The sequence below is a fragment of the Panulirus ornatus genome, chromosome 42 (genome assembly GCF_036320965.1).
Source record: "Panulirus ornatus isolate Po-2019 chromosome 42, ASM3632096v1, whole genome shotgun sequence".
NCBI lineage: Eukaryota > Metazoa > Arthropoda > Malacostraca > Decapoda > Palinuridae > Panulirus > Panulirus ornatus.
Window position 1 is genome coordinate 14,170,634 of NC_092265.1, and position 14,255 is coordinate 14,184,888.

The 14,255-nt window shown below is 40.5% G+C and overlaps 1 protein-coding gene across 4 annotated transcripts in view; it reads left to right on the plus strand.

The window, feature by feature from the left end:
* The window catches only part of bchs (WD repeat and FYVE domain containing 3 bchs), a 404,120-nt gene that overhangs the window by 240,023 nt on the left and 149,842 nt on the right, over window positions 1–14,255 (plus strand). For all 4 annotated transcript variants that reach the window (XM_071686608.1, XM_071686607.1, XM_071686603.1 and 1 more), the window contains 2 exons: window positions 564–785; window positions 11,863–12,034. In XM_071686608.1, the coding sequence (XP_071542709.1) occupies window positions 564–785; window positions 11,863–12,034 (394 nt within the window). The remainder of the gene's footprint in view (window positions 1–563; window positions 786–11,862; window positions 12,035–14,255) is intronic.

The window sequence follows — 14,255 nt, forward strand, 5'->3', positions numbered from 1 at the left end:
ATCCCTCTTACCCCTTTGATTACTTAATCAAACCACCTCACCCCACATACTGTCCTCAAACATTTCATTTCCAACACTCCACCCTCCTCCACACAACCCTATCTATAGACCATGCCTCGCAACCATATAGTATTGTTGGAACCACAATTCCTTCAAGCATACCCATTTTTGCTCTCTGAGATAACATTCTCACCTTCCATACATTTTTCAAAGCTCCCAGAACCTTTGCTCCCTCCCCCACCCTGTGACTTGCTTCTAATTCCATGGTTCCATCTGCTGCTAAGTCCACTCCCAGGTATCTAAAACACTTCTTCCTCCAGTTTTTCTCCATTCAGACTTACCTCCCAGTTAATTTGTCCCTCAACCCTACTGAACCTGATAACCTTGCTCTTATTCAGTAATAAATATTTCAGTCATTTTGTAAGAGTTGACATTTATTGTCTTTATTTTCTAAGATTTTTGACCTTTCATGTATTTTTTCCTTTATGGGATTAATATTTACAGATGATTTATAGAATACTTTATGTATCTAGTCTTCTGATGTAGAATTTTAATCATTACAGAAACAGAAGCATATGACAAGCTACATATGGGAATCTTGGCAACGTTGTGAAAGGGAGTTGACACGACAACGAGGACTTTGGGGTCCTATGAAAGGGTCACACCTTGACAAATGGATGTTGGATGCCACTGAAGGACCTTGTCGAATGAGGAAGAAAATGGTGCAGAATAGACATTTCTATAAACATTATCCATATAAGCCTCAGACTGAAAATGTGGAGAATGTGAGTTTTGGTTTATTCATTAAGTTTTCTACTTTGTGTATATATAGATTATATTGACCTGATAGCACGCTAAGGACAACAGGCTTTTGTTCTGTGTTCATGTTGCAGTTAGACCCAGTTTCAGTCAGCCACATCCCAGCTGAATTAATTTCTTATTAGCATGTACCATACTATTTTTTTTTTTTTTTTTTTTTTGCTTTGTCGCTGTCTCCCGCGTTTGCGAGGTAGCGCAAGGAAACAGACGAAAGAAATGGCCCAACCCACCCCCATACACATGTATATACATACGTCCACACACGCAAAATATACATACCTACACAGCTTTCCACGGTTTACCCCAGACGCTTCACATGCCCCAATTCAATCCACTGACAGCACGTCAACCCCGGTATACCACATCGCTCCAATTCACTCTATTCCTTGCCCTCCTTTCACCCTCCTGCATGTTCAGGCCCCGATCACACAAAATCTTTTTCACTCCATCTTTCCACCTCCAATTTGGTCTCCCTCTTCTCCTCGTTCCCTCCACCTCCGACACATATATCCTCTTGGTCAATCTTTCCTCACTCATTCTCTCCATGTGCCCAAACCATTTCAAAACACCCTCTTCTGCTCTCTCAACCACGCTCTTTTTATTTCCACACATCTCTCTTACCCTTACGTTACTTACTCGATCAAACCACCTCACACCACACATTGTCCTCAAACATCTCATTTCCAGCACATCCATCCTCCTGCGCACAACTCTATCCATAGCCCACGCCTCGCAACCATACAACATTGTTGGAACCACTATTCCTTCAAACATACCCATTTTTGCTTTCCGAGATAATGTTCTCGACTTCCACACATTCTTCAAGGCTCCCAGGATTTTCGCCCCCTCCCCCACCCTATGATCCACTTCCGCTTCCATGGTTCCATCCGCTGCCAGATCCACTCCCAGATATCTAAAACACTTCACTTCCTCCAGTTTTTCTCCATTCAAACTCACCTCCCAATTGACTTGACCCTCAACCCTACTGTACCTAATAACCTTGCTCTTATTCACATTTACTCTTAACTTTCTTCTTTCACACACTTTACCAAACTCAGTCACCAGCTTCTGCAGTTTCTCACATGAATCAGCCACCAGCGCTGTATCATCAGCGAACAACAACTGACTCACTTCCCAAGCTCTCTCATCCCCAACAGACTTCATACTTGCCCCTCTTTCCAAAACTCTTGCATTTACCTCCCTAACAACCCCATCCATAAACAAATTAAACAACCATGGAGACATCACACACCCCTGCCGCAAACCTACATTCACTGAGAACCAATCACTTTCCTCTCTTCCTACACGTACACATGCCTTACATCCTCGATAAAAACTTTTCACTGCTTCTAACAACTTTCCTCCCACACCATATATTCTTAATACCTTCCACAGAGCATCTCTATCAACTCTATCATATGCCTTCTCCAGATCCATAAATGCTACATACAAATCCATTTGCTTTTCTAAGTATTTCTCACATACATTCTTCAAAGGAAACACCTGATCCACACATCCTCTACCACTTCTGAAACCACACTGCTCTTCCCCAATCTGATGCTCTGTACATGCCTTCACCCTCTCAATCAATACCCTCCCATATAATTTACCAGGAATACTCAACAAACTTATACCTCTGTAATTTGAGCACTCACTCTTATCCCCTTTGCCTTTGTACAATGGCACTATGCACGCATTCCGCCAATCCTCAGGCACCTCACCGTGAGTCATACATACATTAAATAACCTTACCAACCAGTCAACAATACAGTCACCCCCTTTTTTGATAAATTCCACTGCAATACCATCCAAACCTGTTGCCTTGCCGGCTTTCATCCCTTACTATTTATTACTATTTATTTATACCATACTATTTATTAGCATGTAAAGCACATGTTAATCAAAATGCTGCCTTTTTGAGGTACATAACTAGCACCAGCATACCTCATGCCATTCTTACTCTTTCTTCATTCAGCTTTTTGCTACAAAGGAGATAATATAATGTTGACTTTTTTCTTTGTTGTTGGTGCAGATGTCTCAGCAAAGTTATGTTTTGCTTTTTAGGAAACACTTACAGAAAGAGAAGGATTTGTATGTGCCATTTATGGATCTGGAGATAGCACATGAAAAGGTTGATAGAGATGCTTTATGGAAAGTCTTATGAATATATGGTATAAGAGGAAAGCTGCTAGAACCAATAAGAAGTTTTTATCAAGGTGGTAAGGCAAATGTACATGTAGGAAGGTGGTGAGGGAAGTGAGTGCAAGATTCTTGGAGAGGAGTGAGTATGCAGCCTCTAGGATGTGAAGGAGACTGGGAAGTGAGTGATTTGTTGTTTACTTGTGACACAGCAATGGTGGCAGATTCAACTAAGAAACTGTAAAAGTTGACTGAGTTCAAGTGTATGTGAAAGGAGGAAGTTGAGAGTAAATGTGAATGAAAACAAGTTTATTAGGTTTAGCAGTGTAGAGAGGCATGTTAGTAGGGGTTTGAGTTTGAACAGAGATAATTTATAGGAAGTAAAGTGTTTTTGATATTTGGGAGTGGATATAAGAGATATATGGACCTCCATGGAGTAATGGTTAGCGTTTTTGATTGTGATGCATCCATAGGCTGCCAATGGTACAGTGCATAGGTTTGAATCCTGGTTGTGGGGTTGGTCCACAATTAACCCAGCTGTTCAATCTAAGGGTTGGTCAACAAAATGGATACCTCATTTAGGCTAGGATGAGAGGAAAGGAGAAGTAGGTGATATGTTTGAGGAAAGAAACCGGGATGTTTTTGCTCTTAGTGAAACAAAGGTCTAGGGTAAAGGGGAAGAGTAGTTTGGGAAAGTGGATGAAGAGAGATGGGTGATTATTGATGCCTGTGCACCTCGTCATGAGAAAAAAGATCATGAGAGGCAAGTGTTTTGGGAGCAGCTGAGTGAGTGTGTTAACAGCTTTTATGCACGAGACCAGGTTATAGTGATGGGTGATTTAAATGTGAAGGTGAGTAATGTGGCAGTTGAGGGTATAATTGGTATACATGGGGTTTTCAGTGTTGTAAGTGGAAATGGTGAAGAGCTTGTGGATTTGTGTGCTGAAAAAAGACAGAGGATTGGGAATACCTGATTTAAAAAGAGAGATCTACATAAGTATACATATGTGAGTAGTAGAGATGGTCAAAGGGCATTGTTGGATTATGTGTTAATTGATAGGCATATAAAAGAGAGACTTTTGGATGTTAATGTGCTGAGAGAGGCAACTGGTGGGATGTCTGATCACAATCTTGTGGATGTGAAGGTGAAGATTCGTAGAGGTTTCCAGAAAAGAAGAGAGAATGTTGGGGAGAAGAGAGTGGTAAGAATAAGTGAGCTTGGAAAGGAGACTTGTGTGAGGAAGTACCAGGAGAGATTGAGTGTAGAATGGCAAAAGGTGAGAGCAAATGATGAGGGGAGTGGGTAAGGAATGGGATGTATTTAGGGAAGCAGTGATGGCTTGCGCAAAAGATGCATGTGGCATGAGAAGCGTGGGAGGTGGGTAGATTAGAAAGGGTAGTGAGTGGTGGGATGAAGAAGTAAGGTTGTTAGTGAAAGAGAAGAGAGAGGTGTTTGGATGATACTTGCAGGGAAGTAGTGCAATTGACTGGGAGAATATAAATGAAAGTGGAAGGAGGTCAAGAGAAAGATGCAAGAGGTGAAACAGAGGGCAAATGAGAGTTGGGGTAAGAGAGTATCATTTAATTTTAGGGAGAATTAAAAGATGTTTTGGAAGGAGGTAAATAACATGCATATGACAAGAGAGCAAATGGGAACATCGGTGAAGAGGGCAAGTGGGGAGGTAATAACAAGTAGTGATGAAGTGAGGAGATAGAGTTAGTATTTTGAAGGTTTGTTGAATGTGTTTGATAATAGAATGGCAGATTTAGGGTGTTTTGGTTAGGATGGTGTGTGAAGTGAGAGGTTCTTGAAGAATGGTTTAGTAAACAGAGAAAAGGTAGTGAAAGCTTTGCGGAAGATGAAGACCGGCAAGGCGGTGGGTAAGGCAGTGGGTTTGGATGGTATTGCAGTGAAATTTATTAAAAATGTCTTGCTGATTATGTATACTTATGTATATATCTCTTTTTAAATCAGGTATTCCCAATCACCAGTCTTTTTTTAGGATACAAATCCACAAGCTTTTCACCATTTCCATTCTCAACACTAAATACCCCATGTACACCAATTATACCCTCTCCTGCCATATTACCTACCTTTCAATAATACCTGATCTCATGTACCAAAACTGCTAACACACTCACTCAGCTGCTCCCAAAACACTTGTCTTTCAAGATCTTTCTTCTCCTGGCCAGGTAGATAAGCCCCAATAATTGCCCATCACTCACCATCCCCTTTCAGTTTTACCCCATCGATCTAAAATTTATATATATGACATTAATGAGATGGTCTTGATTTGGGTCTCATGTGCTTGTCCCATCTCAACTAAAATAACAAAGGAAAAAAATAAGACCATGCAAGATGTGGCTCATTGGATGGATGAGGTTGCATAGGTCCTGGGAGCCATGAGGAATGTCTGGAAAGAGGGTTCATTATCTCGAAGGGTGAAAATAGGTATGTTTGAAGGTATGGTTGTCCCAAAAGTATTATATGGATGCAAGTTGTGGGCTATGAATAAGACTGCAGAGGAGGGAGGGTATGTTGGAAATAAATTGTTTAAAGACAAGGTGTTGTGTGAGGTCTTTTGATTAAGTAAGTAATAAGTGGGTAAGAGAAAGATGTGGTAATAAGTAGTATGTGGTTAAGAGAGCTGAAGAGTCTCTCTGTATCTCTGATGCCCATTCTCTCCAGGAACCCATCAAGGGGTGGCCACAGCAAAAGAAGAACTGCGAAATGGTCAGAATCTCCAAAGATTCCTCTCACGATTCTAGCATCCAGTTCAACTTTCTCAATCTTTCATCCACTGCCACATATTCAATCAAAGCCTTTTGTTCTTCTCCATCATTTCTCATCCATGTATTTCTGTGCTGAAAAAAGGTGTTCACAAGGAATAAACCCCTCATCATAATTATCCACAAGATAGCTTCCAATCTTACTCCATGCACTCCCTATTTACCAACTATCTCTAATTCTGTCACATCCCTTTTTCACATTCATATTTTCCAATACAATCACGTTTCTCTCATTCTCAAACCCTTTATACAGTCATTCAAATTCCTCCAGAAAAGTTTCTTTCATTTTTTCCTTGTACAGTCTTCATATTCACAGGTACATGAATACATACCCATGCATATTTCACAATCCCAATCTTTCCTTTCACCCACACTATTCTTGATCCATTCCATCCATGCTCTGTAACACCCTCCCATACTCTTAGTGATAGCAGAATTGCTCATCCTTCTTTTCCTCTTCCATGATAATATTCACTCATTCCTGTCCATACCACACCTCCTTCCGTGCCCTTCTGTAACTTCCATTCATTTCCATTTGCACTCCTCACTCCCTGCCTGAGGCTATGGGTTTCCCCAATACCTGGCACATCCACACTACGACTTTAACAGCTCTTCACAATCTCCCTCCTTTTATTCTCCCCAGTCATCCCATTCATATTCAGGGTGATCACCCTCAGTCGCTCATTCCTTTCAACCCTAGTCATAACTGGTAGACACTAGTGCTACTTCTTAGCCTTTTTTGCCTCACCTTTGACATTTCACTGGCAGAGGGCAACTCCAGCATGTACAGAGCATCAAATTGGGGAAGAGCAATGTGGTTTCAGAAGTGGTAGAGGATGTGTGTATGAGGTGTTTGCTTTGAAGAATGTATGTGAGAAACACTTGGAAAAACAGATGGATTTGTATGTAGCATTTATGGATCTGGAGAAGGCATATGATAGAGTTGATAGAGATGCTATGTGGAAAGTATTAAGAGTATATGGTGTGGGAAGTAAGTTGCTAGAAGCAGTGAAAAGTTTTTGTCGAGGATGTAAGGCATGTGTATGAGTAGGAAGAGAGGAAAGTGATTGGTTCCCTGTGAATGTTGGTTTGCGGCAGGGGTGTGTGATGTCTCCATGGTTGTTTAATTTGTTTATGGATGGGAGTGTTAGGAAAGTGAATACAAGAATTTTGGAGAGAGGGGCAAGTATGCAGCCTGTTGTGGATGAGAGGGCTTGGGAAGTGAGTCAGTTGTTGTTCGCTGATGATACAGTGCTGGTGATTGATTTGAGTGAGAAACTGCAGAAGCTGGTGACTGTCTTTGGTATAGTGTGTGAAAGAAGAAAGTTGAGAGTAATTGTGAGTAAGAGCAAGGTTATTAGGTTCAGTAGGGTTAAGGGATAAGTCAATTGGGATGTAAGTATGAATGGAGAAAAACTGGAGGAAGTGAAATGTTTTGGGTATCTGGGAGTGGATTTAGCAGTGGATGGAATCATGGAAGCAGAAGTGAGTCACAGGGTGGGGGAGGGGGCGAAGGCTCTGCGAGCATTGAAAAATGTGTGTAAGGTAAGAATGTTATCTCGGAGAGCAAAAAAGGGTGTTTGAAGGAATAGTGGTTCCAACGATGTTATATGGTTGCGAGGCGTGGAGGAAGAGGGTGGAGGTGTTGGAAATGAAATGTTTGAGGACAGTATGTGGTGTGAGGTGGTTTGATCGAGTAAGTAATGAAAGGGTAAGAGAGACGCGTGGTAATAAAAAGAGTGTAGTTGAGAGAGCAGGAGAGGGTGTATTGAAATGGTTTGGTCACATGGAGAGAATGAGTGAGGAAAGATTGACAAAGAGGATATATGTGTCAGAGGTGGAGGGAACGAGAAGTGGGAGACCAAATTAGAGGTGGAAGGATGGAGTGAAAAAGATTTTAAGCGATTGGGGCCTGAACATACAGGAGGGTGAAAGGCATGCAAGGAATAGAGTGAATTGAAATGATGTTGTATACTGGGGTCGACATGCTGTCAATGGATTGAACCAGGGCATGTGGAACATCTGGGATAAGTCATGGAAAGTTTTGTGGGGCTTGGATGTGGGAAGGGAGCTGTGGTTTTGGTGGATTACACACACACACACACACACACACACACACACACACACGTATATATAGGGATAGGGGAGAACGAATACTTCCCATGCATTCCTCACGTGTCGTAGAAGGTGACTAAAGGGGATGGGAGCGGGGGGCTAGAAACCCTCCCCCCCTTGTATATTAACTTTCTAAAAGGGGAAACAGAAGAAGGAGTCACGTGGGGTGTGCTCATCCTCCTCGAAGGCTCAGATTGGGGTGTCTAAATGTGTGTGGATGTAACCAAGATGAGAAAAAAGGAGAGATAGGTAGTATGTTTGAGGAAAGGAACCTGGATGTTTTGGCTCTGAGTGAAATGAAGCTCAAGGGTAAAGGGGAAGAGTGGTTTGGGAATGTCTTGGGAGTAAAGTCAGGGGTTAGTGAGAGGACAAGAGCAACGGAAGGAGTAGCACTACTCTTGAAACAGGAGTGGTGGGAGTATGTGATAGAGTGTAAGAAAGTAAACTCTAGATTGATATGGGTAAAACTAAAAGTAGATGGAGAGAGATGGGTGATTATTGGTGTATATGCACCTGGGCATGAGAAGAAATATCATGAGAGGCAAGTGTTTTGAGAGCAGCGGAGTGAGTGTGTTAGTTGTTTTGATGCACGAGACCGGGTTATAGTGATGGATGATTTGAATGCAAAGGTGACTAACGTGGCAGTTGAGGGAATAATTGGTGCACAGGGGTGTTCAGTGTTGTAAATGGAAATGGTGAAGAGCTTGTAGATTTATGTGCTGAAAAAGGACTGGTGATTGGGAATACCTGGTGTAAAAAGAGAGCTATACATAAGTATACATATGTAAGTAGGAGAGATGGCCAAAGAGTGTTATTGGATTACGTGTTAATTGATAGGCGTGTGAAAGAGAGACTTTTGGATGTTAATGTGCTGAGAGGTGCAACTGGAGGGATGTCTCATCATTATCTTGTGGAGATGAAGGTGAAGATATGTAGAGGTTTTCAGAAAAGAAGAGAGAATGTTGGGGTGAAGAGAGTGGTGAGAGTAAGTGAGCTTGGGAAGGAGACTTGTGTAAGGAAGTACTAGGAGAGACTGAGTACAGAATGGAAAAAGGTGAGAACAAAGGAGGTAAAGGGGAGTGGGGGAGGAATGGAATGTATTTAGGGAAGCAGTGATGGATTGTGCAGAAGATGCTTGTGGCATGAAAATCGCGGGAGGTGGGTAGATTAGAAAGGGTAGTGAGTGGTGGGATGAAGAAGTAAGATTATTAGTGAAAGAGAAGAGAGAGGCGTTTGGATGATTTTTGCTGGGAAATAATGCAAATGATTGGGAGATGTATATGAGAAAGAGGCAGGAGGTCAAGAGAAAGGTGGAAGAGGTGAAAAAGAGGACAAATGAGAGTTGGGGTGAGAGAGTATCATTAAATTTTAGGGAGAATAAAAAGATGTTTTGGAAGGAGGTAAATAAAGTACGTAAGACAAGGGAACAGACGGGAACATCAGTGAAGGGGGCTAATGGGAAGGTGATAACAAGTAGTGGTGATGTGAGAAGGAGATTGAGTGAGTATTTTGAAGGTTTGTTGAATGTGTTTAATGGTAGAGTGGCAGATATAGGGTTTTTGAGTCGAGGTGGTGTGCAAAGTGAGAGGGTTAGGGAGAATGATTTGGTAAACAGAGAAGAGGTAGTAAAAGCTTTGCGGAAGATGAAAGCCGGCAAGGCAGCGGGTTTGGATGGTATTGCAGTAGAATTTATTAAAAAAGGGGTGACTGTATTGTTGACTGGTTGGTAAGGTTATTTAATGTATGTATGACTCATGGTGAGGTGCCTGAGAATTGGCGGAATGCTTGCATGGTGCCATTGTACAAAGGCAAAGGGGATAAAAGTGAGCGTTCAAATAAGTTCAAATAAGGTATAAGTTTGTTGAGTATTCCTGGTAAATTATATGGGAGGGTATTGATTGAGAGGGTGAAGGCATGTACTGAGCATCAGATTGGGGAAGAGCAGTATGGTTTCAGAAGTGGTAGAGGATGTGTGGATCAGGTGTTTGCTTTGAAGAATGTATGTGAGAAATACTTAGAAAAGCAAATGGATTTGTATGTAGCATTTACAGATCTGGAGAAGGCACATAAGACTTGATAGAGATGCTCTGTGGAAGGTATTAAGAATATATGGAGTGGGAGGCAAGTTGTTAGAAGCAGTGAAAAGTTTTTATTGAGGATGTAAGGCATGTGTACGTGTAGGAAGAGAGGAAAGTGATTGGTTCTCAGTGAATGTAGGTTTGCGGCAGGGGTGTGTGATGTCTCCATGGTTGTTTAATTTGTTTATGGATGGGGTTGTTAGGGAGGTGAATGCAAGAGTTTTGGAAAGAGGGGCAAGTATGCATTCTGTTGTGGATGAGAGAACTTGGGAAGTGAGTCAGTTGTTGTTCGCTGATGATACAGCGCTAGTGGCTGATTCGGGTGAGAAACTGCAGAAGCTGGTGACTGAGTTTGGTAAAGTGTGTGAAAGAAGAAAGTTGAGAGTAAATGTGAATAAGAGCAAGGTTATTAGGTACAGTAGGGTTGAGGGACAAATCAATTGGGAGGTAAATTCGAATGGAGAAAAACTGGAGGAAGTAAAGTGTTTTAGATATCTGGGATTGGACTTGGCAGCGGATGGAACTATGGAAGCGGAAGTGAATCATAGGGTGGGGGAGGGGGCGAAAGTTTTGGGAGCGTTGAAGAATGTGTGGAAGTTGAGAACATTATCTCGGAAAGCAAAAATGGGTATGTTTGAAGGAATAGTGGTTCCAACAATGTTATGTGGTTGCGAGGCGTGGACTATGGATAGAGTTGTGCGCAGGAGGATGGGTGTGCTGGAAATGAGATGTTTGAGGACAATGTGTGGTGTGAGGTGGTTTGATCGAGTAAGTAACGTAAGGGTAAGAGAGATGTGTGGAAATAAAAAGAGCATGGTTGAGAGAGCAGAAGAGGGTGTTTTGAAATGGTTTGGTCACATGGAGAGAATGAGTGAGGAAAGATTGACCAAGAGGATATATGTGTCGGAGGTGGAGGGAACGAGGAGAAGAGGGAGACCAAATTGGAGGTGGAAAGATGGAGTGAAAAAGATTTTGTGTGATCGGGGCCTGAACATGCAGGAGGGTGAAAGGAGGGCAAGGAATAGAGTGAATTGGAGCGATGTGGTATACCGGGGTTGACGTGCTGTCAGTGGATTGAATCAAGGCATGTGTATAGGGGTGGGTTGGGCCATTTCTTTCGTCTGTTTCCTTGCGCTACCTCGCAAACGCGGGAGACAGCGACAAAGCAAAAAAAAAAATATATATATATATTTATATATGTGTGTGTGTGTGTGTGTATGTATGAGTGGATGGGCCATTCTTTGTTTGTTTCCTGGTGCTACATCGCTGACTCGGGAAACAGTGATTAAGTATAATGAATAATGATATAGTCTTATGACTCATATTTGCATGATATGTCATATTCCGAGTCATGATTGTTCATTGCTGAGGATGTAGCAAGCATTACTGCCATACTGAGAAGACTTTTCTTTTAAGGAGTTGGAAACAAAGAAATGTAAACCTTTCAAAAGAATTGAGAAACACTTACCATAAATTGAAAATACAGGTATTTGTAATTTTCAAGGAAGTTTTAGCCTAAATGTAGCCTAAGTAGTGACAGAGAGCCTGATGTTTGTACTATTTGTGATTACTACTTGTATGTTATAGGGAAAGAGTTTTACACGTGCATTGCTCTGTCTTAGCTTGTCCCTAGTGTGTCATGTATAGTGTCAGAGAAGTCTTTCATAATGATTATAACCTTAATTGTTTGCATTAACTTCAGTTTTTTCAAGTGCGTCTTAACATTAGAACACCAGATATTGTTAATGTGTCCTGGATTCATATTAACATCTTGTGTTATGATGTTCTAAGCTTAAATTTGTGTCTGTAGGTTTTCATTATTATTTTTAGTGTACTAGTAATTTATTCAGAAGTCATAGTCAGTGAGGGCTTGTTGTTATTCATGTTCATAGAAAATTGTAGTTGATGCTTTGATTTACAGCGACAACTGAAGTACAAGGTAGCTACAAGTTTTGATAGCAAAGAGCATGCAGAAAGGAGGAGACCAGAAGGCTTGTCAGACTCAGAGGTGCGGGAAAAGGAACCTGTCATTGAGGAAGAAACAACAAATCTTGAGACAGATAACTTTGCTGGCAGAGAAGTTGGTGATATAGGTAAGAGTAATTTTTTCCTAACCTTTTGCTTTATGATTGACTACAGGATGGTTTGGTGTTCTGGTTGGTTGAATGCTTGTTTACATTGAAACCAAACATGTAGAGCTAAATTTGCAGATTATGTTCAAGTAACCAAAGGAAGAGCTGCTTAAACTAAACCAGTTGTATAAAGAACCACTGGAAAATCATGACTGATGATTTGTCATCCATTTCTGTTGATTTTACATTTTCCAGTTGCTCCATGTTTATTGCTTTGACTTGTTAGATGAATTTGATCCTTATCAGTTTTAATTTAATCATAGCATGACTAAAAACATAAATTGAGTGTTCAAGATAGTAATAAGAATAAAAAACATTGTGCTTTTAAGATTTACATTCACGTATGGATGTTTTGACATATATGTTAAACTGAGTTTGGAAAAGGGATTTCTGTATAGAGATGACAGGAGAGATTGTGCAAAGAATGTTATAAGGTGAGAGTGCCTGACACCTAGGGTAGTGGAAAAGTAGTAGAACATATTAAAGGAAGCACTGCTTAAGTGTGTGGCTGAAATGTGTAGCAAGCAGATGGTGGGAGTTGAACATATTGAGAAAAGGTAGTGAGTGATGGAATGAGGAAGTTAGATTTCTATTGAACAAAAAAAGGCAGGTATATGGATTGTATCTTTAGGGAAGGAGAGTGAGTAATTGAAAAGAGTACAAGAGAAAGTGATGGAATATCAAGAGAATGGTAAGAGTGCCACTGTTACATTCAAGTATTTTTAGTATCATAAACTTCTGTATTCTTATATTCACATTTATTCTCATTATCTCCCTATTCTTGATTTACAACAAAAATGACTGCCAAATATTTCAACATACTAATTCATATAATCAGTTATTTTCATTATCTTGTTGTTTGTTGTTGCTCTTGTGGCATCAGGATATTTTGATGTAATTGTGAGGTCATCTACATATGAAAGGATCTTCAAGATGTAGTATGCTAGAGATTACTTAATTCAATAGGGTATCCATCAAATGTGATAGATCAGAGGAAGAGAGGGAGCAAATTTATGAATACAGCCTTATGGGAAAATTGGAGATGCCAAATATGGCAAGAGGATGGAGGAGTCCTACCAGCACTGCAGAGAGGTCAGGCATTATAGATAGTACTGTCTGGTGGAAAGAAATGTACTAAATGCAAATGTTGATGTATTATTGGTAAATGGTACAGAACTGGAATTCAAGAATCATTTAAGGGAACTTGCTCCTGACATTGTTGGAGTCATGAAGACACAGCTTACTAAAAGGGTAAGATCTCAACCATTCTGCTCAGATGGTTACATGGTAGCAAAAAGGGAAAGAGAATGCAAAGGAGGTAAAGAGTTGGCACTCTTAATAAAAGATAGCTATAATTTTTGAGAAATAATGTAAGCTGGTGCAATTAGACTATACTTAATGTGAAGAGTATATGTAGGAAAGAAGTGCACATTAGTGTTTTTTGATAATCCTCCATGGAATTTAGATCCAAAACAAACATGCAATGATAACAATAATAGAACAATCAGGATTCATTTATAGAGAAAAAGAAGGGGGAAATTGGATAATCATGGTGACAGGTAGTTATATAGAAACAAGTTTTCAGAGTGTTTACAAGAAAACTTCCTACACCATAATGAATGAACTAGGATGAGAGGGACTGATGCATCATCATTGCTAGATCATTTCTTCATGCTTACTGGCATGGATATTGACAGTATAGTGTGTGATACACCAATTGGAAGAAGTGATCATGTAATGCTTAAATTTGACTATGTTAAGTGAGGATGTTAAAAGAGCAGAGATGAGACAAAACCAAAGTTGGAAATACAATCATGGAACTACATGAACTACAGCAATTTGTATGATAACAGAGAATGGGAAATGGAATTCAGCAGCCAGAAACCAGGTCACTGTGGTGAGAAGTTCCATGAAATTTACATTGAAGGAATTGGAATGTGTGTACTTTTTAACTTCAGATGTAGAGGGAAGGCAAAGAAAGAGGAAAGAAAGGTTGAATAAAGATGTTAAAAAAACATGGGCTTTAAGATGTTCATAGGTGAAGATATAGGCAACACTCCAGCCAGCCATCATTTGCTAGATATAAGAGAGCAAGTAACATGTGTAGCAAGATGAGAAAGGAGAAACAAAGAAATATTGAAAAGCATATTGTAGGCGAGACAGGAGGAAATCAAACTTTTCC